The sequence below is a fragment of the Ceratotherium simum genome, chromosome Y (assembly GCF_057802395.1).
Source record: "Ceratotherium simum simum isolate JZ-2026a chromosome Y, ASM5780239v1, whole genome shotgun sequence".
NCBI classification, from domain to species: Eukaryota; Metazoa; Chordata; class Mammalia; order Perissodactyla; family Rhinocerotidae; genus Ceratotherium; species Ceratotherium simum.
This window is the reverse complement of record NC_141941.1, coordinates 10,951,444-10,978,498: the sequence shown is the minus strand read 5'-3', so window position 1 is coordinate 10,978,498 and position 27,055 is coordinate 10,951,444. Positions and strand designations below refer to the sequence as shown.

Sequence of the window (27,055 nt, the reverse complement as noted above, 5' to 3'; positions counted from 1 at the left end):
TGAAAAGATAAACAAAATGGACACAAAACTAAGAGTTGGTTTTTTGAAAAGAACAAACAAAATTGACAAGCGTTTAGTTAGATTTATGAAGAAAAAAGAGAGAGGACACAATAAATAAAACTATAAATGAAAGATGAGACATTGCAACTGATACCACAGAATTACAAAGACTGCTGTGAACCTCCAAAAAGAATAGTATGTACAATTATACGTCAGTCAATTGGATAACCTTGAAGAAATGGATAAGTTCCTACAAACATAAAATCTATTAAGTCTGAATCATGAAGAAATAGAAAATCTGAACAGACCAATAACAAATAAGGAGATTGAAGCAGTAATAAAAAACCTCCCAAAAAAGAATAGCGAAGGACCACATAGCTTCACAAGTGAATCCTACCAAATGTTTAAAGAAGAATTATTGCCAGTCCTTCTCAAACTCTTTCAAAAACTTGAAGAGAACACTTTCAAGTTCATTTTATGAGGCCAGCATTACCCTATACTAAAACCACATAAGGATTCTACAAGAAAAGAAAACTACAAACCAGTGTCACTGATGCAGGTAGATGCAAAAATTCTAACCAAAGTACTAGTAAACTGATTTCAACAGCACATTAAAAGGATCATACACCATGGTCAAGTGTGATTCATCCATGGGATGCAAAGATAGTTAAACATAATCAAATAAATCAATGTGATAGATCATATTAACAAAATGAAGGATAAAAATCATATGATCATCTGAATGGATGTGGGAAAAGCGCTTGACAAAATTCAACATCTTTTCATGATAAAAACTCTCAAATTAGATTTAGAAGGAACATAACATAATAAAGGACATATATGACAGACTCAAAGCTAATAACATCATACTCAGTGGTGAAAGGTTAAAAGCTTTTCCTCTAAGATCAGGAAAAAGATAAGGGTGCCCACTCTAACCACACCTTTTCAATATAGTACTGGAAGTCTTAGCCAGAGCAGTTAGGCAAGAGAAAAACATAAAACGTATCCAAATGGATAGGAAGGAGTAAAATCGACTTTGCTGATATCATGTATATATTATATCAACTATCCTAACAACTCCACCAAAAAACTATTAGAAGTAATAAACGAATTCAGTAAATTTAAGCATGCAAAATCAAGGTAAAATATCAATGTCATTTCTACGCACCAACAGTGGGTGAGAAATAAAACAGTCCCATTCACAATAGCATCAAAAGCAATAAGATACTTAGGAATACATTTACCCAAGGAAGTGATAGATCTGTATACTAAAAACTACTAGACTTTGATAAAAGAAATTATAGAAGACAAATAAATGTAAAGATATCCTGTATTCATGGATTGGAAGAGTCAATATTGTTAAAAGATTCCTACTACCCAAAGCCATCTATAAATCAGTGCAATCTCTATCAAAACTACAATGATATTTTTCACAGACATAGAAAAACAATTCTAAAGTTTGTATGGAAATACAAAAGACCCTGAAAGCCAAAGCAATCTTGAGAAAGAACAAAGCTGGAAGCATCACATTTCCTGATTTCAAGGTATATTACAAAGCTATGATAATCAGAACAGTATGGTACTGGCATAAAAATGGACACGTGGAAAGGACAGAGAGTCTAGAATTAAACCCTGACATGTACAATCAACATACTGTTTGATAAGGGAGCCAGGAACATCCAATAGAGAAAGGATAGCCTCTTCAGCAAATAGTGTTGGGAAAACTGGATAAACACATGCCAAAACATGAAATTGGACCCTTATCTTACACCACTCATAAAAAGTAACTCCAAATGGATTAAGAACTTAAACATAACACTTGAAACCATAAAATGTATAATAGAGGTTTTACGTGGGGAATAGGTTCCTTGATGTCTGTGATTTTTTGGATATGACATGAAAAGCATAAAGAACAAAAGCAAAAATCATCATATTTGTTTATATTACACTATTATAGTGATGGTTTATATTCTATGAGATGTAACCTCTGTGAGTAATTTAAGAAATAATTATATGAGTTACTATTTTATGTATCAAGTCATCTGATCATCTCAGAATCACTTCTGTGTATTTAAAGAAGCAAATTGAGGTAGTTTTCTTTTCCCTTTTTGTTTCCATTCTAGACTTACTGAATACATGTGGGGCTTTGTTCAAGTAAACCTTCATCCCCCCGCAATAATAATTGACTGCTTGCCAGATTCAAGTCAGTGTCTACCTTTCTCCCTTCATCATAACTGCAGACTTTGTTTACCTTGACCCCTGATATAGTCTTAAACCCTGAATAACCTGTAGGCAGATTTTTCTACTCATGCCCCAGTCTCACTACTTAAATTGGCCAACTTAATCTAAACCCTTTCTGTTGCTTGAGTATTCTATGATTTAAATTATAAGGAAAAAATCAAAAGAAAACCTGCCATCACAACTATTTAACATTGTTCTGGAAGTCTAGCCACTGCTGTCAGGCCAAAAAGAGGAGAAACTTAGATAAGAATTTCAGAAGATTTGAATGATCATTTCTAGCAGATGATGGTAAAACCAAGAATTTAAAGATTAAAAAATCCTAAATGGAAGGGCCAATCCCGTGGGGTAGTGGTTAAGTTTGACATGCTCTGCTTCAGCAGCCCAGGTTTGTGGGTCTGGATCCCAGGTGTGGATCTCCACCATTTGTCAGGTCACTGCTTTGACAGTGACCTGCGTACAAAAGAGAGGAAGATGGGCACAGACGTTAGCTCAGGGCTAATCTTCCTCAGCAAAAAAAAAAAAAAAATCCTAAATGGACAAATTAGTTTGGTGGTGGATCATAGTATAACTTTAGAAAAATAAGTGATTGTGTATATGAAACAAGTTCATGTAATGGGGGAAATGTCCCATTTAGAAAGTAATGCAAGTGAAGGAAAAAAACTGGAAAATTAACATTTACAAGAAATATATAGGAGCTAAAGAGAGAAAACTGCAAGTTTTTGATGAAATATGTAAAAGATTTGAATAAATGGAGACATAATATGATCCTGTATTGGAAATGTAAAAATGTGGATAAACTCCTACTTATTGCACTCATTATAGTGTCATGGCATATTTGGTACTTAACGATGATTATCACATTCATCAGAAAGAATAAAAGAGTAAAATAACTGAAGTAGGTAAGTTGAAAGATACACCTTGCTTAATTAAAAGCTAAAACACAATTAAATGAAAACTAAACCCCCGAAAATGAATATGTATATAATCTCAGGTGTGAGAAATGTCTTCTGAACACAACTCTAAAGGTAGATTATTTAGTGGAAATGATCAATAGACTTGACCACATAAAATTCTTTTAAAAATTTGCATGTGCTGGACGGGCTCAGTGACATAGCTTTCACGCTAAGGTCACACTTTCTGCTTCAGCGGCCCAGAGTTCACTGGTTCAGATCCTGGGCACAGACCTACTCAACCACTCATCAAGCCGTGCTGAGGCAGCATCCCACATAGAACTAGAATGACCTGCAACTAGGATATACAACTATGTACTGGGGCTTTGGGGAGAAAAAAGAAAAAGAGGAAGATTGGGAATAGATGTTAGCTCAGGGCCAATCTTCCTCAAAAAAAAATTCTAAAAAAAGAAAAGTACTGCATTGCAGGACCATAATGGAAAATCTATCTCAAATGTTTCAAAAGAATAATGAGAAATGGATTCTCACCAAGAAGTACATTCATTTAAAAAAATTTGCACATGCCTAAAAATGTAATAAATTTGAAATGTGAATTGTCTGCAAAATATACAATATAAACAAAGGATTAATAAACACTGAATAGAAAGCTTTCAAAAATTAGTAAATATTAATCTCTTTAAAAATTTAGAGCCACAGGAAGTTCCAAAAACAATACTACTGCACACCCATTAGGATAGTTATTACGTGTAAAAAAAAACAAACAAACAAATAACAAGTGTCGGCATGAATGTAGAGAAATTAGAACCCTTGTGCTTTGCTAATGAGAATATAAATGGTATAGCCAGTGTGGAAAATAATATGGTGGGTCCTCGAAACATTAAACAATTACCATATGATACAGCAGTTTTGCTTCTGGGTACATACACAAAAGAATTGAAAGCAGGGACTCAAAGAAGTATTTGTATACCCATGTTTACAGAAGCATTATTCACAACAACCAAAAGGTATAATTGACCCGTGTCTGTTGATAGATGAGTGGATAAATAAAATGTGATATAAACATACAACAGAATATTATTCCTCCTTAAAAAGAAAGAAAATTCTGACATATGCTACAAAAAGGATAAACCTTGAAGACATGCAACATGAAATAAGCTAGTCACAAAAGCATAAAGATTGTATGATTCCACTTATAAGAGGTACTAGCGTAGTCAAATTCATAGAGACAGAAAGTAGAATGGAGGTTGCCAGGATGGAGGAGGGTAGAGTGGAGAGGAGCTGTTAATGGGTATAGAATTTAAATTGGAGAAGATGAGAAAGTTCTGAAGATGGTAGTGGTGATAGTTGCACATTATGAATGTAATTAATGCCACAGAACCATACACTTAAAGAGTTAAAATAATAAGTTTTGTGTTGGGTATCTTTTACTACAATTCTTCAGAGCTACACACAGTGAGTATACACATTGTAAAATGACCATCCTCACTGAGAATTTATGAAATGACTTTATTAACCTATCAAATAGGTAGACATGTTGTTTGTGTTGTTACTGTTTCAGTTTTAATAATACACAGTGTCAGCAGGGTTGGGGAGGAACTACAACTCCACATCCAACTGGTGAGATTGAAAATTGTTAACAACTTTTCTGGAGGGCATTTTGTTGACATATATGAAAAACTTCAATGTATACCTTCCATAATTGTCTCATTTCCACATAGTGGAGTTTATCATAAGGAAATCAGGCAAATATTCAATGATAAATATGCATCAGAACTTGGAACGAGTTTAATTGTCCAACTCTGAGGGATTGTTCTCTGGATTATTGCATTCATATATAACAAAAATATTGATATAAAATATTGTTTGTAATATGTTAAGGTCACAAAACTCTATTACCTAACTTTCCTTTAAAAAGTTACAGCTGAATAAAGAAATAATAAGTAGACTGTATTCCTAAATATTCACTGTGATTTCTTGTGAGCCAGTGGCATTAGAGGTCATGGCCTCTTGTTCTTATTTTATTTCATTCTTGTTTTTTATTTTTTCCTTTTTCTGTCTTTTCTACGTGAATTTTTTCCTCTTTTATGAGTTTTTTAGTTTTTGTAATTAAGAAACATGATTGTTTTATACTTGTGACATCATGTAAGATACCTACATTTTTTGTTTTACAAGTTCTAATCTTGATGATAATTTAACATTTAAGATGAAAACAATCTCTTTTTCCAAGTGCCATTTGGATTTGCTCAGCAAAACTCAATGAAAATTTTAAATTTTCTATTAACTTTTGCTTATACCCCTGAGGTTTCTTTTGAAGATCACACAGATGTAAGTAAATGATATATAAATTTTCTGAAATTAGTGGTATAGTAGATTGATATGAATTCTATTAGTGTTAAATTGTATTAGCATATGGTCTTCCAAATGTGATATTCACATGTTCATGTTTCAATTTCAACATCTCAAATGAAAGAGGCCTCTAACACAATGACTTCTCATCACTTTACTAATTTATCAGAATGTTCAGGCGTTATGAAGTCCAAACACCTGCATCATCCCTGCCCTTGGTTGTGCTTATTCTTTTTTTCTCTTTTTTCAGGTATCTGGCATAATTTCATCCTTGCACTGTTAAGTATTTTAGCTCTCGTTCTGCTCCTTGTAATTCTCTTGCCATTTTACTACACTGGAGTCGGGGTGCTTATCACTGAAGTCGCTGAGATAAATAATAAATTAAGTGACGTAGTTTTTCACCAAATTGGTGAGTTAATACTTAGCATATTCTGTAAGAAGCATTTATTCAAGTTTTCCTAATATACAGAATGATTCATTCTTTGTTAAGAAATTGCTATTTCTATAATTTCTAAAGTAATTGCTGTTTCTATAACAGCGTCTTTTAAAGAATTTCAGATCTGACATATAATGATTTGAAACACATTGGTTTTTTCAAAATACCCTGAAATTGTTTTTGTTCTGAGTTACAAAGATATTATCAAGAGTCTCTACCTGTAGTCTGTAGATAAAATACATCATTTAGCTTGATGTTGGGAGTCCTGTTTTTGAGCAAATATATGTACTCCCAAGAAATAAAAAAGAAGAAACCTAGGCTTGCCAGCCAGAACATTTAATAGTAGTGTGATGGTAATTTCTTTAACTCTGTATTTCACATCCTTAGATGGTAAACTGATAAGATCAAGAGTTTCATTCAGATGTAGGGAAAGGAAAATTACCTGTGAGCAGCAACTGGCTTACTGATTCATATTGCTAACAGTTCTATCTGCATATTTAGGACTATATTTATAAAAAGAATTGTCTTATACTTTTACCCACTTAGGAAATAGGAAAGTAAAGCCTGCATAGGCAAATGATGACTAATTTTACAAAAAATAAATAAATTAGCAGCCTGGGACAGACTTTATTATCATTTTAATATTATGAATCAGCAAATGAATTTTATTTCAGTTGCCAAAAAATTTAAAATCGTAGAATTTTCTAAGATTCTGTGTCTTGGATTCAAGCCGTTTTAGCTTGGATTCAAAGCCATTTTAGCTGAATACTTTCTGCATTATTCAAAATATCCTACTTAGCTCAATGTCTTTATTATTTGCTCAGATTAATTACAGCTTATAGTTGTACATTATCTGATTTGGTTTTGCCTTCTTCCCAAGGACTCACCTTCTGTTGGATCCAGAGGTCTGTTTGTGGGAGACCTTGTCACTCACCTACAGGATTGTCCTGTTACAAATGTGCAAAATTGGAATGAATGTCTAGATACTATCACATATGAGCCCCAAATAGGTTACTGTATAAGTGCCTCAACTTTACAGCAGTTAAGCTTTCCAGTTAGAGGTGTGTATATTTCCTCAATATAATAAAACGCTTCAAGCACCAGAACATACTTGCCATTTACCAATCCTTAGAAAATGTCTGTGAATTTCTTTTGTTCTAACTTTTTTGAAATAGTACTTTATTCATCAGTAAAGTAATAATAGGTCCAAACTACTAGACATTATTCTTAGTAAGTTGATGCTACCATATATATTTCCTGAACTTTACGATGTTATTGAATTTAACTAATTCTAGAATGTCTTATTTCACTTTCAGGACAGCAGAGTCTAATTCTTTCTGCTTTCGAAAGAGCTAAGCATTCAAGCTTACCATGAGCAATAGCTAAATTCCAGTAAATACATGCCCTAATGTGTTAATTAACAATGATCAGATTTGCCAATCTTTTAATCTAATCATCCCAATTTTTTCATAGTATTTTAAAGTAGGCTTTTTATCCATTAATGTCAGTATATATCCTTAATAGATAATGACTTCTTAAAAACGTAACCACTGTCTCCTTCTCAAACCTAAAAAGATTAACAATAATTCCTGATTCCCACACTGTATTTAGTTTTCCCTAATTGTCTTTTTAGAGTTGGCTTATTTCATTTGGTTGTTATATCTTTTAAAAGTCTCTTTTAATTTGCAACAATTTCCACTCCTATTTTTTTGAAATGCCATTTATTTGTTGAAGAAATTGAGTAATTTTTTTGTAGAATTTTTCATAATGTCAATTTTTCTGGTTGCATCCTTCTTCATGTCATCATTAACCCATTTTTCTGTCATGCAGATTTCCTGTAAAGTGTTCATTAAGTCTAGAGACTTGATTAGAGTCAGAATATTGTTTTTTATTGACTACAAATTTTATAGGTAGTCCTCGGTACTTCCTGGCACATCATTAGCAGGAGGCAAGTCTGCTTGTCATTTTTAGTGATTGTAAGATTATTTACTAGCTAAACTTGATTCTTTGAAGTTGTAATGTTAGTGAATGTTTCCCTTTTTTGAGTGCTAGTTAACATCTTTCAAAACATTTCAGAAGACAGGTCATTTTGTAACTTGTAATCTTCTTTATGAAAGATAATTCATTATTTCACACTTTAAGTCCTTTTGTTACCGACCCAAGTGGGTTCACCTACTGGTGAGTTAACTAAGACTCTACACCAGTGGAGGTTGTCTCACAAAGTAAAGTGTATTTGCAGCAAATAGGAGACCATGAGGAATCATTTCCAAAGTCATGGTGTCCTCGAACAAAGGAAAGCAGGATCTTTTATTTCAGAAAAGAGAGAGGGGGATATTTGCTTGTGCAGGCACAGTTGGAAAACATTCTTGCACATACACTGCAGGTTACAGTAATGAGTCCTAAGGTCCTCTTGGAGAGATTTTAGCATTAAAAGTAAGGCAGAGGTCATGGGCATAGCTCTTGTGGTAAGGCTTGGTCAGTTTCAGGATGGCTGGTGGTTACATCTCCTTAACACACGAAAGAGAAAGAACAACAGAAAAAGAGTTGAATGCTTCCAAACCCTCATTTGAGTTTCTTGGGGCACCCCCCCCCCCAGTTTTATGTTGCTCCTAATTCTTGAGGGGCACAGGTCGAAGGTGTATCTTCTGTAACTGCTTCCTGATGAGCATGGGCGTTGTCACAGGGTCCAGTAGAGGAATAGAATTTCCAGCTAATTTCAAATAGGTTTGTGGGCCACTGGAGGCATAGCCCCGAGTTGTTTGTAACAACCATCTGTATTTTTATAGCCTCCGTGTGCTTAATATATGTTTAGGTTCTGGGCACACTTGCTCGCCCTGTAGATTCCACCAGCTCTTTATAGTCTAGATACTGGGTTGCCCATTTCTCTGATGGGCCTAGTGTTGCTGCCCAGGAACATGCAACCTCCTTGGAAGCATACCGTGCTGGGGTTGTTTAGGATCCAGGGCAGAGCCTGGGGTGAATAGCCAGTCATTACTTATCTGCATGGTGTCACCTGAACAAGAGTTTCAAATCAGAGAGTGGTTTGCAGGAAAACTCGGAGTCATCAGTTGTCGGGGATGATCTCTCTTGATGTTCAGGCATGGGCACCTTATTTACCTGTGTGAGGTGGTCCCAAGGGAATTTTTGGGAATTTTAGGAAATAGTGTGTGGTTAGTAACACCAAGTAACACCAAGCGAGGCCATACCCAAATAGGATTTAGCTGATCTTGGGACGAACTGCTTTTCCAAGTTGTAAGATAGACCCAATCTCCTGATTCATATGGGTGGAGTTTGACCTCTGTAGGCAAGAGAAGACAGGTTTCCATACTTACTGAGTGCATCTACCACCTGCTTCAGATTGATTGTGTGTTTGGTTGCCGTGGAAACCTCTGGGTCTGGGTTTTTGAGTGAACTTGAGTTTTTAGGGAATAGCCACCCATAGGTTATTTTAATGGGGCTAGGCTTCAGTTTGCCTTTTGGAGCTGGCCTTATCTGAGTGAGGGCTATTGGCAGTAATTTTACCCAATTTCCCTGTGTCTCTTGGCACAGTTTAACCAAGGTTTTCTTTCAAGTTTGGTTTGCCTACTTAGTTTTTTCATACAGTTGTGCTCTCCATCTGGCATGTAGCCTCCATTTAAATTTTAAACCTCTGTCTACTTCGGAGGTTATTTTTGATATAAAGCCTGGCCCATTGCCTTCTGAATTGATCTAGGCAACCCAAAATGGGAAATTATTTCTTTTAACAACACTTTTTTTTTCTTTTTTTTGTGAGGAGATCAGCCCTGTGCTAACATCTGCCAATCCTCCTCTTTTTTTTTTGCTGAGGAAGACGGCCCTGGACTAACATCTGTGCCCATCTTCCTCCACTTTATATAGGACGCTGCCACAGCATGGCTTGCCAAGCAGTGCGTCAGTGCACGCCCGGGATCCGAACCAGCGAACCCCGGGCCGCCGCAGCGGAGCGCGCGCACTTAACCGCTTGCGCCACCAGGCCGGCCCCTTTTAACAACACTTTTGTTACTTCATTTGCCCTTTTGTCACCTACAAGGAAAGGCTTCAATCCATCCAGTCAGTGTGTCCACAAACACCAAGGGGTATTTGTACCCTCCGGGGCCTGTGGACATAACAGTAAAATCAACTTGCCAGTCTTTCCCTGGCAAACTTCCCTAAATTTGAGTTGCTTTGACCAGGGGAAGTAGAGGAAGTTTGGTTTGTACATTATTCTTATGGCAATATATGCATTGTCCAGTTATTTTCTCAATAAGTTCTTTTATACCTGGGGTGCTTATGTCCTTGGTCAGCCATAGGTGTAAGATCTCTTTTCCATAATGGGTAGAATCATGAACACTCTTAAGGAGCCCTCTAGCTGTTTGTTTCAGGACCTAAATTATCTCTCATGGGTTTATCATCCAGCCCTTACCTATTGGGGCCCACTGATAACCCTGTGTTGTGCCTTCCCTTACTTCATCAGGAGAATACGCTGGTGTAGACTCACAGAAGGGTAGAGTGGGAATTACTGGCAATTAGAGAAGATCTCCTGATATAGTGGCTCTTTTAGCAGCTGCATCTGCTATTTCCTTTTATGGCCTCTGATTCCCCACTTTGATGGCCTTTACAATGGATGACAGCTTCTTCCTTGGGGCCCTGTACTGCTTCCAGCAGTTTAAGGATCTCTGGGCCATGTTTAATTTCTTTACTGTTGTTATTAAGGAGTCCTCTTTCTTTCCAAATGGCTCCATGAGCATGAATTACAGAGAAAGCATATTTAGAGTCTGTGTATATTGTTATTATTTTTTCTTTTCCCAGTTCCAAAGTTCTGGTTAATGCAATTATTTCTGCCTTTTGGGCGAAGGTGCCTGGTGTCAGCCCCTTGGCCTCGGTGGTTGCCAGCAGAGACACTACTGCATAACCTGCTATTCTTTGTCCATTATTCATGAAGTTGTTCCCGTCTGCAAACCATACTTCCTCTGCATTAGGCAATGGTTCACTCTGGAGATCTCTGTGGCTAGATAAACCTGATCAATCACCTCTGGGCAAGCATGGGTAATAGGCCCACTGGAATCAGGGAGATGGGTAGCTGGGTTTAAAGTATTATAGGGCTTTACGGAAATCTGAGGGGAATCTAGCAGCGTTGCTTGATATTGTAGTATTCTATTATGGGATAGCCATAGATGTCCTCTAGTCTCTAGTAGGCTAGAGACTTGATGGGGGGTCCACACTGTCATAGGTTGGCCCATTTTCTGCTTTCTTGCTTAAGAGGCAGGTGGCATGGGGGCCATCCTTTTGCCAGTGTCTAGCTGCTTTGAGGAATAGCCTACCACTCTTTAGGGGTCCCAACATTTGGTTTAGCTCCCATAGCTATTCCCTGTCTTTCATGAACCCCAAATACTTTACAGTCTCTTTAGATACTGGTGCCCTCTCTTTATACACTTTATATCCCTTACTAGCTAAGTTTAACATATGTAACTCAATTCTGACACTGTCTACCTGGAGACAGCATTAGATCCCACAGATTAAGGGTTCAGTCCCACAGGATTACTCTTTGCCTCCCATTTTAGATGCCACTTGCAAGTCCACATTGTCACCTGTGCTTCTGACCAACCAGCCACAGATGAGAGGTTCCCACAGTCGCCTCCTTGGGTTTAATTTGACAGAGTAGCTCACAGAACTCAGGAAAACATTTTAGTTAATGGCAAGATGGAAGAGCTGTGTAGAGCAAAGTATGCAGGGAAGGGATGAGGAGCTCCCAGACTCTCTCTCAGCACATCACTCTCCCTGAATCTCCATGTGTTCACCAACCCAGAAGCCGTCTAAACCCCACCCTTTTGGCCTTTAATGGGAACTTCATTATACAGGCATAGTTGATTAGATCATTGGTTTTGGCAATTGAACTCAATCTTTTGATTGAGCCCCTTTCCCCACCCTGGAGGTGTGGGGAGGGGGATGGGACTTAAAATTCCAACCCCCAGATCACACCATTGGTTTCACTGAGACCCAACCCCCAGCCTTAGGGGCTTTCAAAAGATTGGACTAAAGTATTTATGATAACAAAGGATGCCCCTATGGCTTGTGTGTGTGTGTGTGTGTGTGTGTGTGTGTGTGTGTGTGTGTGTGAGGAAGATTAGGCCTGAGCCAACATCTGATGCCAACCCTCTTTTTGCTGAGGAAGACTGGCCCTGGGCTAACATCTGTGCCCATCTTCCTTTCCTTTATATGGGATGCTGCCACAGCATGGCTTGACAAGTGGTGCATCAGTGCATGCCTGGGATCCAAACCCATGAACCCCAGGCCACCGAAGTGGAGCTCACACACTTAACTGCTATGCCACTGGGCCACCCCACCCCGTGGTTCTTATATGGGAAATTACAAGAGTTTTAGGAGCTCTCTGCCAGAAACGAAATGAAGATATTTCCGTTATAAATCCAGTACTGCATAGCATTGACGGGACTAAGGTCTTGAACAAATCTCTATTCCTCTGTTCCCAGCCTTCTACAAATCTATATTCTCCTGTTCTAAAAGCCTAACGATTACAGGAAAGAGTCCTCTTTATGGCTCCCGGCTTCAAGGGGTATTGTTTTACCCAGGACCAGCAACCTATCTGCTTGAATTTCACCTTTACTGGCATGGCACAGGTGCTCTCCCCACCTGTCCTTGTGCCCATAATCCTGAGTTAGCTCAGCTTAAAACATTTATGGGGATCTCTTCCTTCTCAAGTGCTAATGTATCCTGCAATAGGGCCATAGGTTCAACTCCCCAACTTTTGAGGACTTGGGCCCCTGTTTTATCTTGATCCAGCTTATGGAGGTCCCTAATTTTATAATCTATGTCCCTCCCTAGAGGAGGAACAAGGGCATTCTGGTATATACAGAAAAGAATGCTCCAGCATTTTTATCCTATTTCACAGGTCAGGGGCTCCAGAAACCTTTTGGTCTCTCCTTTTCCCGATACCTCTTTATGTCACACTTTTCTTTAGAAAGGTTTCTCTTTGTGGCTATTCAACATGGAGAATGTGGCTCCAGTATGGAGCTAGAATTTTTAACATGTTCTCTTCCTACTGCTAAGGTCAGCCAGGGCTCCTCGAGCTGACCAAGGAGCCCCACAGCCCCATCACATCTCATCTGTAGTCAAGGGAAGTTGCTGTCTTGTTCAATCCTTTCCCTCTATGGGGATAGCCCCCAGCTTTGTTGGTGGCTTTTTTGGCCCCTCAGTGGGGCCAGAGTCACTCACCTATGGTGTCTTCCTTCTCTCCTTCGGGTTAGCTTGTGTAGACTGGAGGGCCACAGCTAACACGGTGGCTTGGCTTTCATCTTCTTGTCTTCGTTTTCATCCTCAGTTTCATCCAGGTTATTGAACACCCTAGAAGCAGCCTCTACTACTTGCTCAGGGTTAGTATCAGCACCCATAGGCAACTTTTGGAGTTTCCTACAGGTGTCTGGAGCACTTTGTGATATGAAACAGGTATTAAGAACCGTTGTACTGCCCTGAGCCTCAGGGTCCCAATTTGTATATCTCCTGAGGCAGTCCCACAGCCTCTGAAAGCAGAGGGGTTTTTCTCAGGGCCTTGTTGGACCTCTCTTAATTGAGACCAGTTAATGGGTGGCTGTCTTACTATTTTCATGGGTTTCAAAAGCAAACCCCAAAAATATCCTAGCTTTTTTTTTTTTGGAAAAGCCTCTTTTTTGTGTGTGAGGAAGATCAGCCCTGAGCTAACATCCATGCCAATCCTCCTCTTCTTGCTGAGGAAGACGGGCTCTGAGCTAACATCTATTGCCAATCCTCCTCCTTTTTTCACCCCAAAGCCCCAGTAGATAGTTGTACGTCATAGTTGCGCATCCTTCCAGTTGCTGTATGTGGGACGTGGCCTCAGCATGGCCGGAGAAGCGGTGCATCAGTGCACGCCCCGGATCGGAACCGGGGCTGCCAGTAGCAGAGTGCACACACTCAACCGCTAAGCCACGGGGCCAGCCCTATCCTAGCTTTTTGATCATCAGGATCATTGGGATTCCACCCAGAGTCAGTCCCTGGTACAGCCTGTTCACTAGGCTTGTGAATGTCTGATCTAGGGTCATATTATCTGCTTGTTCCTTAGCTTTTAACATAACAGATGACTCTTCCTCAGCCGTGAGGATTATAGTTAACAGGCTTTGAATATCTGCACAGATTGGATTATCAGTGGAGAAGATTCCCTTTGTCAGGTTTATGAATTCTGGGTCAGCCCTTAATCCTTTAGTGTGTGCCTTGCAGTTATACAGATCAGAGGTGGACAAGGGGATGTGCACATTAATAAATCTCCCCTCACTGTCATGTATCTGTCTTAGGGGATATATCCCAGGTTTGTAACTGGTTTCTAATCTAGTTGTACTATCTGGAAGAGGTGGGTGAAGGGTCGTTTGTTGTTGGAGAGTCCAGTTCCTTGTAGAGGGATTGTTAGAGGGGGATAATAAAGGGTTTGGCCCTGTTACAGCCTTTGGGGTCTCTCAGGGCTCACTAGCTGGTCTGAAGCTGGAGTATCTGAGTGAGGTTGACTCTGAGGTGGGCTTTCCTTAGTCCCATGTTTCCTGATTTGGAAGAGCAGGTTCCTCTTCATCAGAAAGGTCTTATAGACATAGTGCCATGAAGCACAGGATATAAGGGATTTCTTCCCTTTTAACATTTAGGTCCCTTTTTACAGCCATTTTTCCTCATCTTCCAGTGAATATTGTGGCCAGGCTGTGTTACATGAAAAGATCATCTGCTTTCAGGTCATTGGGGAATACCTGATGACCCTCCAATTCTGGAGGATGTAGCCCAATGGGCTCTCTGCCAAGATGGAGATTTCTCCATTCTAGTGCTTTCTGTTATGGTCTGTTTCCAGCCTCTTGGGAGCAACTTGTCATGCAGATGCCACAAAGTTGTGCCCAGAGGAGGTTTAGCACTCTAATACCCTGAAACTAGACCCAGGCCATGTAACTAAATCCTTACAGGGAAAATAAAATGGGTGGATTCTGGATTTCACCCAGCGACCACTGATAGGGAAGGCAAGGAAAAAAGAACTAGGAGTCTACAAAAACCAGACTGTGGAAAAACAAGATTGATATTGAGCGTCCTTGACAAAAACACTCAAGTGCCCCTGTCAAAAATGTCAAGTGTTCTTGTCAAAAGTACTATGTCGTGTCCTCAAGAAAAACATACAAATGAAACAACAGGCTCAGCACCTCCAGGGAGGTTTAACCCCATCTAAGAGTACCCCTCCTCTGATCACAGACACAACACAAAGACAGACTCAGTGACCTCTGGGGGCCTCAAACTCCCACTTTGTCACCCCAGATGAGATTCAATCTCCAGATGGGGTTTGACCCTTGACTAGTCACCAGGGATTGCTCCCGTTTCACCAGCACCAAGCATCAGTCCTTCTGGAGTGACTGGGTTGTGCAGTCTGTCCACAGGGGACTCTCACTACCCTGAGCCAAACTTCCTCTGGTAGGGGACTCAAACCCCAAAGCCAGACCCCAACAAGCAGGCTTTGTGAGACAACTGAAGAAAACTCTTATAGCCACACTGTGGGGTTGGCGCCACTCACCTCCACTGAGGGATCCTCTGAGCAAAGCACTCAGTGCACCTGCTGGGTCTCCCAATGGTGCAGCGACATCAAGCCAGCAGTACAGGCACCACAAAGGGGTATGTCACCTCTGGGTCACCAATTCTATTACCAAACAAAGTGGGCTCGCGTCCTGTGAGTTAAGACTCTACACCAGTGGAGATTGTCTTACAATGTAAAGTGTATTTGTAGCAAATAGGAGGCCATGAGGAATTATTTCCAAAGTCCTGGTGTCCTTGAACAAAGAAAAGCAGGGATGTTTATTTCAGGTGGAGAATGAATATTCAAAAGAAGTGGGCATTTGCTTGTGCAGGCTCAGTTGGAAAACATTCTTCCACGTACACTTCAGGTTATGGTCATGAGTCCTGAGCTCCTCCTGGAGAGATCTTTGCATTAAAAATAAGGCAAAGGGGGCCAGCCTGGTGGTGCAAGCGGTTAAGTGCCTGCATTCCGCTGCAGCAGCCCGGGGTTCACTGGTTCAGATCCCAGGCGCACAGCTGACACACTGCTTGTCAAGCCATGCTATGGTGGTGTCCCAAATAAAGTGGAGGAAGATAGGCACGGATGTTAGCCCAGGGCCAGTGTTCCTCAGCAAAAAGAGGAAGGGTCAGCAGATGTTAGCTCAGGGCTGATCTTCCTCACAAAAAAAAAATAGTAAGGCAAAGGTCAGGGGCATAGGGCTTGCAGTGAGGCGTGGTTAGTTTCAGGTGGTTGTTGGTTGCATCTCCTTAACATAACAAAAGAGAGAAAAACAACTTGGAAAAATAGTTAAATGCTTCCGAACCCACCCCTGAGTTCCTCAGGGTACCTAGTCGGTGACACATTTCCTGTAGTTCTTGTAAAAAATATTATAAACTGTGTTGAATTACAAAAGCTAAGTAATTCATTAATCAATATACATGCGCCTCTAACAGGAATCATAGTGACTACAAAATCATTTAACATACTACAAGATTAATTTTAATGATAGGCTTAGCCACTGGAGAGGTGGACACTTAAGAAAACTGTTGCTAAGAACTGAATTGTATCCCCTCAAAATACGCAGTTGAAGCTCTAACCGTCAATGAGACTGTATTTGGAGATAGGGGTTATCAGGAGGTAATAATCTAGTAGATTATTATCTAGTAGCAGCGTAATCTAGTAGAACTGGTCTCTATAAGAGGAAGAGAGATCAGAACTTTCTCTCTGACATGTGAGGACAGTGAGAAGGCAGCCATCAATAAGGTTCACCAGAACGTAACTACGCTGGCACTCTGATCTAAGATTTTCAGCCTCCAGAACTATAAGAAAATAAATTTCTGCTGTTTGAGCCACCCAACTTTTAGTCTTTCATTATGGCAACACAGCTAACACAGCCATGGATTATGGCATTTTAATATGCATCTAGGTAGTGTAGGATCCCAAAAAGGAAACCCCAACTCCAGTCTCGGGAAGGCGCGGACCCACAGACACAGAAGACCGACCTTGATGCAAACGCAAGAGGTTTATTAAGCGGAGCTCCGGGTCGACACGTATCTCTCGCAGGAGACAGAGGAGTCGACCCCGGACCTTAAAGGGCAAATTTTTATATAGGGTTTGGGAGCACAAAGCGGGAAAAGGTTGGCGCAGTCTTACATGATTGGCTAATTTAAAACATTTAAACAGTTACATTTTATGGCGCGAATTGCTATGGCGCGAAGCGAGCGATTATCAGGTTACACACACGCGTTCCCATCTGGACCCCCTCCACCCCGACCCTCCCAAACTTATCCCTCTGGAGCACTCTCTTGTTCTCAATTCTTCCCCGAACAGTTTAGGGTGGGTCTTTCATGAATAGAGTCAGTCAGGATCGATAAACGTTCCCTCCTATACCAGGAATCCTTAGGGCGTGGAGGTGCCTGTCTCTAAGGTAGTAACTTTTAAATTTTTAATACAAGTTTTACTTCCTTCATTCCCCACTTCTTCTTTTGTCCCTAGTTCTAATCTTAGAACTTAGTTTTCGGTGTCTACTATCAGTGGCTCATTGCGTGGGGGAGCTTGGTAATGGCGTTGGAGCATCATAGCATGCACTGCATTGACCCTTTTTCTTATGAAAGCAGTAATTCTATTGAAAACACACGGTCCAAAAACTAAAAGTAGGCAAAGAATCAGCAAGGGTCCTGCTAGGGAGGATAGTAAGGTCGTCATCCAGGGGGACTTAGTGAACCAGGATTCAAACCAGCTCTGTTGCGCCTCCCTGCTTTGCTGCCTCATGTCTAATCTTTTCTTTAATCTTTGCATTGAATCTCGGACTACCCCTGTGTGATCTGCATAGAAACAGCAGTCTTCTTTAAGGACCGCACAAAGTCCTCCCTCTCTTAAAAACAGCAGGTCTAATCCTCTTCTATTCTGGAGCACTACTTCAGACAGGGAGGTGAGGGACTCTTCTAATTTAGAGATGGACTGTTCTAAAGTCCTGAGGTCTTCATCTATAGCATTGCTCAAGGCAGTTAATCCCCTTTCTCCTGTGACTAAGGCCGTAGTGCCAGTCCCTACGCCCGCGGCAACTGCCAGTCCCAGGAGTACAGCCAGGGTGAGGGATACTGGTTCTCTTTTCCATAATCTGGATCTCTGGTCAAATTCATCCTCGAAACTATTGGCAGTATGATAATAAATTCTAGGTACCAACTGCACAAGCACGCAAAAATCTTGTGATGAATTGAGTACGCCAGTTGAGATGCAGGGGGTCAGGCCTGTGGAGCAGGCCCACCACCTATTGGGCCCTGGTATCAAAAAATAACCAGGAGTGGTCGGAAGGCTGACCTCAGTCTTATTACATAGAGCCTGGTAGCCCGGGGGAATTTTTCTTAAGCATAGTCCTGAACCGGTCCCCGACACATCCGTTAGGGTTAGCCGCCCTTCTTTGCCCCAAAGACAAGTCGTGTGGTCTGTGGTGTTATTATAGACCCCCATGGTGGCAATTCCTTCATAATAAGGGGGGCTGACCGCTAGGCATAGCCAGCATGCTTCAGTCATTTCAGGGTTGGAGCCATTTAAGGCGTAGTAAGCTCCCCGTACTAAGTTAAACAGTCTGTGCCATCTTTGCCCAGTAGGTACTGCGGGAGGTGGCGTAGATGGTGGTCGCAGGGCAGATTTGGTGACCATATCCATGGTCCCATTTAGGGTTGTGGACTTTGCCTGGGGGGGTTTGGGGCTATTTAACCCTATCGGTCTGCTGGTGGGGGATTTTTGGGACAGAGGGGGCCTCCGATCGGCTAGGACCCCGTTTGGCCCTATTGGTCTGCTGGCGGGAGGTTCTATTTTTAATCTAATAGAGAAGGTCAGGCCATCATCATATCGTTCTTTGTATAATCTTATTCCCCATGAATGACCATTCCCGGTCCAGGTTTTAATTGTTTTTCCTTTTTCTGTGAACTGAATGGTTAAGGGGTGGCACCAGGTATTGCATTCTGGGCCCCAATTAATTGTTCGTCCTCCCTTCCATGTCCACTGACTTATCTGGTGGCTGTAATTTGCTCTAACCCTGATTAAATCCCAAGAAGAGGAGGGTTTCCAATAAGTAGTCCCACTGGTTTCACATCCCCAGTTCTTACAGTAGAAGTCTTCCTTGCCCCCGCACCAGGAGTTAATTGAACAAGGTCTGTGGTAACCGGGGCACACGTAAAAGGGCACTGCCTTTAGTCTACTCCGGCGATCGGGGGTGCCGCACCCTCCGGCTTGTCTCGCCGACCCATGGCGTCCCGGAGGGGATGGGGCCCTACTGTTATCTGTGAACCTTTCTAAGTCCCAACCGGGGGCTCCAATAACTAGTTTACAAAGGTCAGGGTGTAAGTCTGGCCACCATGTCCAAGGGGGAGCAGTTTTGTGGATTGACCAGGTTATATCTCCTACCTGGGAGACGACTTGCCACGTGAGCAGTTGAGGAGCGTGGGGGTTAGGATTGGACAAGCTGCTCGCTGTTCCCATGACGCAAACGCAACTTAAGAGGGTTATCAGGGCCGGCTCCGTGGCTTGGTGGTTAAGTGCGCGCGCTCTGATGCTGGCGTCCCGGGTTCGGATCCCGGGCGTGCCCCGAGGCACCACCTCTCCCTCCAACCCGAGGCCGAGTCCCACGTACAGCAACTAGAAGGATGTGAACCTATAACATGCAACTATCTACTGGGGCTGTGGGGGGAAAAAAATGAATAAATAAAATCTTTAAAAAAAAAAAAAAAAGAGGGTTATCAGTCTTTTCCACCTTCCAGAGATCTGCTGCATTCTGGGGTGCCTTCTTTACCTGTGTGGCGTGAACCCAAGAGGTTATACCGTCCACCTTGACTGCTGTGGGCATAGTGAGGAGCACCACGTAGGGCCCCTTCCAACGTGGCTCTAATGACCCCGTCCGATGTCGTCTCACAAGGACAGAGTCCCCAACCTGGAATTGGTGCGGGATGAGCAGATCACCAGGCTGGTAGGCCTCTTTTAGCTGGTTCCAGATGTCGCGCCTGACGGCCTCAAGTGCTTTCAAGCGGGCTGACAAAGGTATAGAAGGTATAATGTCAGGGTCATGTATTCCTATTTGTGCCAAAGGGGGGAGGGGTTCCATAGAGAATCTCAAAGGGTGTAAGTTTTAAGGGCCCTTGTGGGGTGTTCTGGGCACGGAACAGGGCAAAGGGCAGGAGGGCTGTCCAGTCATCACCGCCGGTCTCTATGGACAATTTAGTTAGGGTCTCTTTAATTGTTCTATTCATCCTCTCTACTTGGCCTGAGCTCTGGGGTCTATAAGCACAATGTAATTTCCAATTGATCCCCAGTTGACTGGCCAGTCCCTGACTTACCTGGGCAACGAATGCAGGACCATTGTCAGATCCAATTACCTTTGGGATCCTGAATCTCGGGAGGATTTTTTCCAATATCTTCTTGGCTACTACAGAGGCAGTCTCTTTTCGGGTGGGGAAAGCCTCTACCCATCCCGAGAAGGTATCTATAAATACTAGAAGATATTTATTTCCATACCGGGCCGGTTTGATTTCAGTAAAGTCTATTTCCCAATAGGTTCCGGGCCTATCTCTCCGGAGTCTGTGTCCAGTGCGGTATTTGGTAACTGCAGCATTTGTGAGAGCGCAAGCTCTACAATCCTTATAAATTTTTTCAGCCGTCTTCCTCAAATCTGGTACCTGGTACGGGGAGGCCTCAATAATTTTAATTAGTTTTTGAGGGCTTAAGTGGGTTAGCCGGTGTAGATGTGATAGATATTCTCGCCCTTCTGCAACGGCAAGGACTTTCTCTTCTTTAGTTAGTTCCCCATCGGAGTCAGTTTTGTTGACCTTAGCTTCCTGGAGAGCCAGGACCATAGGTCCTAGTGCCGCCCGCTTGGCTTCCAAGTCCGCTAGGCGGTTCCCTTGAGCTATAGGGTCGGTGCCTTTCTGATGACTTGGGCAATGGATGATTGCCACCTTTTTAGGCAAATGTATAGCCTCTAGGAGGCCCAGGATCTCTTTTTTATTTTTGATATCTTTTCCGGCCGAGGTAAGCAGCCCTCTTTGTTTATAAATAGCCCCATGGACATGGGCAGTAGCAAAGGCATACCTGCTGTCCGTGTATATATTTACAGTCTTATTCTCAGCTAACCTCAACGCCTGTGTCAGGGCGATAAGCTCAGCCTTTTGTACAGAAGTCCCTTCCGGCAAGCTGCTTGCCCACAGAGTTTTTTCCCCGTTTAACACGGCGGCCCCAGCCATCCTCTTACCTTCTGCCATAAAGCTGCTGTCGTCGGTGTACCAATTAGGGGCCCCAGCCCATGGCTTATCTGGCAAATCGGGTCGGGTCCCCGTCTCTGATGCCAGGATGTCGCCGCATTGGTGAACGGGTATTTCGTCATCCGTTTCGGGCAGCAGTGTGGCCGGGTTTAAGATGGCCGGTGGGGCAAAGGTGATTCTTTCAGTTAGGAGCAGACTTTGGTAGTGAGTCATCCGGGCGTTGGTCATCCATCGATCTGGAGGCTGTCTGATAATGCTTTCCAAGGCATGGGGGGCTACTACAGTTATCTGTTGGCCCAGAGTTAGCTTATCTGCATCTTTCACCAGCTGGGCGGTGGCTGCGATCGCCCTTAAGCAGGAGGGCCATCCACTGGCTACCGGGTCCAGTTTTTTGATAAATATGCGACCGGGCACTTCCAGGGCCCAAGGGCTTGAGTTAGGACTCCCCGGGCGATTCCCTTTCTTTCATCTACATACAAGGTGAAAGGCTTGGTCAAGTCTGGTAGGGCCAACGCGGGTGCTTCTAATAATGCCCGTTTTAGAGTCTCAAAAGCCTTCTGGTGCTCTAAAGTCCAGACAAAGTTTCCACTTTTTTTTTTAGTCAATGGGTACAGTGGAGCAGCTAGGGTAGCAAACCCAGGGATCCACAATCGGCAGAAGCCGGCTGTCCCCAGGAATTCCCTTACCTGGCAAGTGGAGGTTGGGGCAGGAATCTGGGTCACAGTCTTTTTCCGTGCGTCGGTTAACCACCGTTGGCCGTCCTTTAGTGTGTAGCCTAAGTAGACTACCTCTTCCTGGCACAACTGTGCCTTCTTTCTCGACGCCCCGTACCCCAACTCACCCAACTCGGCCAGGAGGCGCCTGGTTCCTTTCTCACAATCTCCCGGGGTTTCCGCCGCCAATAGTAGATCATCCACATACTGTAAAAGAGTCACTTGAGGGTTTTTAACCCTATAATCAGCCAAGTCCCTGTGGAGGGCTTCATCAAACAGGGTAGGGGAATTTTTAAAACCTTGAGGTAGTCTCGTCCAAGTCAGTTGTCCAACGATCCCCATATCAGGGTCGCGCCACTCGAAAGCAAAAAGTAATTGGCTTTTTGGGTGAAGCCGTAGGCAGAAGAATGCATCTTTCAGGTCCAAGACAGTGTACCATTTTCGTGATGGGGGGAGGGAGCTGAGTAGGTTATATGGGTTTGGCACGGTAGGGTGTAAATCCTGCACTCTCTTATTTACCTCTCTCAAATCCTGGACCAGCCTATAATCATTAGTTCCAGGCTTCTTTACAGGCAGGAGGGGGGTGTTCCAAGGGGACTGGCAAGGAACTAAGATTCCTTGTTGGAGCAGCCTCTGAATATGGGGGCGGATTCCCTCTCTGGCTTCTTTGCTTATCGGGTATTGGCGCACCCTTATCAGGAGGGTTCCAGCCTTGAGATCTATCACGACTGGGGGAATTCCCACAGCCATCCCCAGTCCCCCGGTTTCAGCCCATGCCGTTGGAAATTCGGTCAGCCACTTATCGATATTGAATCGAGCTCTAGGCTTAGGCTGCTGATGGAGCCGATATTCTTCCTCTAGCTTCAGGGCCAATATCATGGGGGTAGGTGCGGACCAGGATACTGTAGGCCGAGGTTGAGCAAAATCTATTTGAGCTTTCAGCTTGGTTAAAAGGTCTCGACCTAGCAACGGAGTCGGGCATTCAGGAATCACTAGGAAGGAATGGGACACCCTTCCTTTCCCCAAGTCCACTGTCCAGGAAGTGGTCCATGAGTATTGTTTCTGCCCAGTGGCTCCAACAACCAGAGTCTTTTTAGTTTTTAATTTCCCTAAACTTTGCTTCAGTACTGAATACTCAGCTCCAGTATCAATCGGAAAACTCATAGGGGTCCCCTCAACAGTTAGGGTTACCCTAGGCTCGGGGAGGGGGCCCGAGCCCCGTCCCTGCTATTCTTCGTCCTCTCCTAAAGACAACACCTTGGGTGTGGCCCTTTTTTGGGGGCATTCCCTTGCCCAGTGTCCTCTCTCCTTACAATAGGCACATTGGTCCTTGTCCAAGGGTTGCCGTCTGCGTGAGCCCGGTCGTGGGGCGCTGCCCAGGTTCCCTGACTGTCTGTGATCTGGCCCTGTCGACTCTCTTTCTTTTTCTCTTATCACTGCGGCCAGTATTTTAGTTAGATTTTTTTCTCGTCTCCTGTCTCTCCTGTCTTCCCTCTCCTCAGCCTCCCTTCTCTCTCTCTCCCGCTTTTCCTCTTCACTCTCCCTTTTATGATACACCTTTTCGGCCTCCTTTATTACGTCCCGCAGGTCGTAGTCTTGCAGCCCCTCTAGTCTTTGCAATCTCCTCTTTATATCTGGGGCTGACTGTCCAATAAAGGCCATAATGACAGAGGCCTTCTGCCCTTCCGAGGACGGATCAAAGGGCGTGTACCTGCGATAAGCCTCCATCAATCGTTCTAGAAAAACGGAGGGGGGTTCAGTGGGTCCTTGCTGAATCTCTCTTACCTTAGCCAAATTGGTGGGCCACCTTGCGGCTCCCCGGAGACCCGCCACTAGAGCCCGGCGATAAATGGACAGCGCCTCCCTACCTTCAGCCGTGTTATAGTCCCAGTTGGGTCGATTGTGTAGAAACCCTTCTTCCACCTCAGCTATCGTTGCCGGCTGCCCGTTGGTGCCCCTGATGTTCTTTCTTGCTTCCTGTGTGATTCTCTCTCTCTCCTCCGTGGTGAAGAGCGCCTGTAAGAGCTGTTGACAGTCATCCCAAGTGGGCTGATGGGAAAACATTAGGGACTCTATCAGGGCGGTTAATCCAGCGGGGTTTTCTGAAAAGGGGGGATGGTTATTTTTCCAGTTATACAGGTCTGAGGAAGAGAAAGGCCAGTACTGGAGGGGTGACAGCTGGTTGGGTCCCGCAGGACCTCCATACTCTCTTAGCGGGAGCGCCACCGTGGTATCAGGCCCGTCCGGAGTGGCTCCGCGGTGGCTTCGGGTTCCAGCGGAGGGACCCAAGCCAGTTGTCCTCTGTCCTGATTGTGGGCCTGGAGCGGGAGGGGGGTAAGGGGGGGCGAGAAAGGGGGCCATTCGGGAGGAGGCTCAATCTCAGGGTAGACCCCGGGGGGGGGCCGAAGGGGTCTCCGACTCTGCTGTTCGAGTTGATTTCGATTTTTTCTGTGTCTCCACATCTTGTAGCGCCAGGACTTGGGGGCCTAGTTTTTCCGCTTTTACCCATGGCTTAACCCACGGGAGTGGGTTCTGCACTAGATCCTGCCACACTGTAATATATGGTCGTTGGTCAGGATGGGACCCCGGTCTCTCCTGGAAAACAATAGCCCTCACCGCGAGAATAACAGTTAGATTAAACGTCCCCTCAGGGGGCCAACCCACATTGAGGGTGGGCCACTCAGAGGTGCAAAAAGTCTGCCAACGCCCTTTTTTTATTTCTACCGACAAATCGTGCGCTCTCGCTCTCACTTCAGTCCAGTAGTCTAAGGTCAAGGAGAGGGGGGTCGTCATAGTCTGTCCCATCCCGTCAAATGAGGTCCACGTGACGAACAAAAACAGAACAACGAACACCAAAGACACACCAAAACATAAACAACCTTGCCCGGTCGGCGTCTCTACAAGCCAACCGAAGGCGGCTTCAGACGGGAGGGGTTTTCGTGTTCTCCCTGGGAAAAGGAGTGCCGTTTCTTTTCCCACCTGAAAGGGGGTGGTCAGGCTTTCCCGACTCCCCTTGTCCCTTGGGGCGTCCCCCAGGGTTGCAGCCTGCAGTTCCCAGCACGTCTGCCACTGCAGCCGCTCGGTCCTCACGGCCCGAAGCGGCGGCTGCCCCGATACCGAAACCAAAACAATGCTTTGCAGCACCGCGCACACACACACACACACACACACACACACACACACCTAGTCACTCAGGCTTACCTCCAAGGGGTCTTCGGAGTCTGGGGTGACAGCGTAGATCCCGGACAAGCCCCCAAATGTAGGATCCCAAAAAGGAAACCCCAACTCCAGTCTCGGGAAGGCACGGACCCACAGACACAGAAGACCGATCTTGATGCAAACGCAAGAGGTTTATTAAGCGGAGCTCCGGGTCGACACGTATCTCTCACAGGAGACAGAGGAGTCGACCCCGGACCTTAAAGGGCAAATTCTTATATAGGGTTTGGGAGCACAAAGCGGGAAAAGGTTGGCGCGGTCTTACATGATTGGCTAATTCAAAACATTTAAACAGTTACATTTTATGGCGCGAATTGCTATGGCGCAAAGCGAGCGATTATCAGGTTACACACACGCGTTCCCATCTGGACCCCCTCCACCCCGACCCTCCCAAACTTATCCCTCTGGAGCACTCTCTTGTTCTCAATTCTTCCCCGAACAGTTTAGGGTGGGTCTTTCATGAATAGAGTCAGTCAGGATCGATAAACGTTCCCCCCTATACCAGGAATCCTTAGGGCGTGGAGGTGCCTGTCTCTAAGGTAGTAACTTTTTAATTTTTAATATAATTTTTACTTCCTTCAGTAGCTTTGGTATTCCTTCCTTTTGAATAGATGTGAAGGAAAATGTCCCCAAATTTGAGGCCTGTAATCCAATTAACAATATCCGTGTTCAATTACAATGTAATTCAGTATACCTTCTGAATGTATAAAATACATTCAGATGTATAAGGTACATTCAGGATGTGTACTGATTCTTCCTGTAGTGGAATTATGGAACTGCTCTGGACTTAAATTTTTCTAATTGTCTTCCAGACTGGGGTTACCTAAAGGTTAATTCTCATCTCCTAGAGTTAAATTGACCCTATGAATGCTTCCTGGACCTCCTATTGCAGTCTTGGATTGGCCTGTGTGATTGATAGAAAGTAGAATTGAATTAACCTTTCACTGTTGATAGAAATATATTAATTAATGATTATCTGTAGCATCCCCATTATAAAGGTTAAGAATTGAGTCAGAGAAACTGCTTTATGTTATCAGGTAAAAAAAGATTCTAAAATTGTATTTTCTTCCAAAACCAGAACTTTTTAAATTAATAAAGGTTAATAAAAAATATATCTTGTAGCTCTCACATGGAAACTTAAAATATTAAATCTTTATTGGAAAATTCCGCATGTCAGGCATGTACTTAATCTTGCCAGGGAGAGTACAATCGTGGATATTTTTGGAATTATCACCATAGGAAGAATCCTAACCCAGAGGTCCAATGTATGGAAGTCTAAATATCAAATCTAGGATTAACAGTTGTGTTAGATTTGGCTTGCAACCTTTTTATTTTAATTGGTAGTAAGTCTTTAGAAATTAAGGGCTTCATGTGAGTCCACATTTCTCCTTTCTCTTGGGAAAAATCTGGCAATACTGGGCTGCAAGTTGAGTGGCACAGCTGAATTTCTTAGAGAAGGGTAAGGTGCTGTTTAATTCTCACAATTCTCATAGTTCTCACCATTTCCTGTTTTTTTCTACACATGATCTGCTTCATGTATTTGGTATCTGTATAACTCCTGTAAGTATTTGCATTTGCAATCTTGGTGCTCACCTGTATCAATATGTATCAGTAGTGTTATCAGCATTACCAAATTTTTTACTTATAGTTCTATGTTGTACACAATCCTTCATGACAAGTTGGTATTGTTAGTTGTTAATTTTTTAAAATAATTGCTAATAAGAAGGCATAAAACATTATTTCTGCGTACAGTAATTTTGGGTCAGTGGCATATGGACACATAATAATAGCTAGTTAGTTGAGCAACAAGAGATATTGTGAAACCTACTGATATCTTGGAACTCTAGCCTTATGGTAAGTTTATGTGATGATAATATTACTTCTTGATTAGAAATTGA

The 27,055-nt window shown here is 43.1% G+C and overlaps 2 protein-coding genes across 2 annotated transcripts in view; one reads left to right on the top strand and one right to left on the bottom strand.

Moving 5' to 3' along the window:
- The window catches only part of LOC147911653 (membrane-bound transcription factor site-2 protease-like), a 55,771-nt gene that overhangs the window by 11,607 nt on the left and 17,109 nt on the right, over positions 1-27,055 (top strand). Inside the window, exons 4-6 of the mRNA XM_087427836.1 lie at positions 2,124-2,203; positions 5,749-5,888; positions 6,815-6,995. Coding sequence (XP_087283962.1) covers positions 2,124-2,203; positions 5,749-5,888; positions 6,815-6,995 — 401 coding nt within the window. The remainder of the gene's footprint in view (positions 1-2,123; positions 2,204-5,748; positions 5,889-6,814; positions 6,996-27,055) is intronic.
- On the bottom strand, positions 19,168-22,691 carry LOC147911654 (uncharacterized). Its single transcript, XM_087427924.1, has 5 exons — positions 22,512-22,691; positions 22,070-22,148; positions 21,219-21,602; positions 19,650-20,002; positions 19,168-19,269 (listed from the first exon to the last, which is right to left on the bottom strand). The coding sequence occupies exons 1-5, from the start codon at positions 22,689-22,691 to the stop codon at positions 19,168-19,170; spliced, it is 1,098 nt and encodes a 365-aa protein (XP_087284050.1).

Bases quoted from the DNA above. Each gene is read 5' to 3' on its own strand.
- LOC147911654 (XM_087427924.1), bottom strand. From the start codon at position 22,691: ATGGCTGTGGGAATTCCCCCAGTCGTGATAGATCTCAAGGCTGGAACC. The intron at 21,603-22,069 runs GTGAGTTGGGGT...TGGACCCGGTAG, and splicing joins GCGCCTCCTGGCCGAGTTGG to CCAGTGGATGGCCCTCCTGC. The intron at 19,270-19,649 runs GTAGATAGTTGC...GTTGGGACTTAG, and splicing joins TTTTTCCCCCCACAGCCCCA to AAAGGTTCACAGATAACAGT.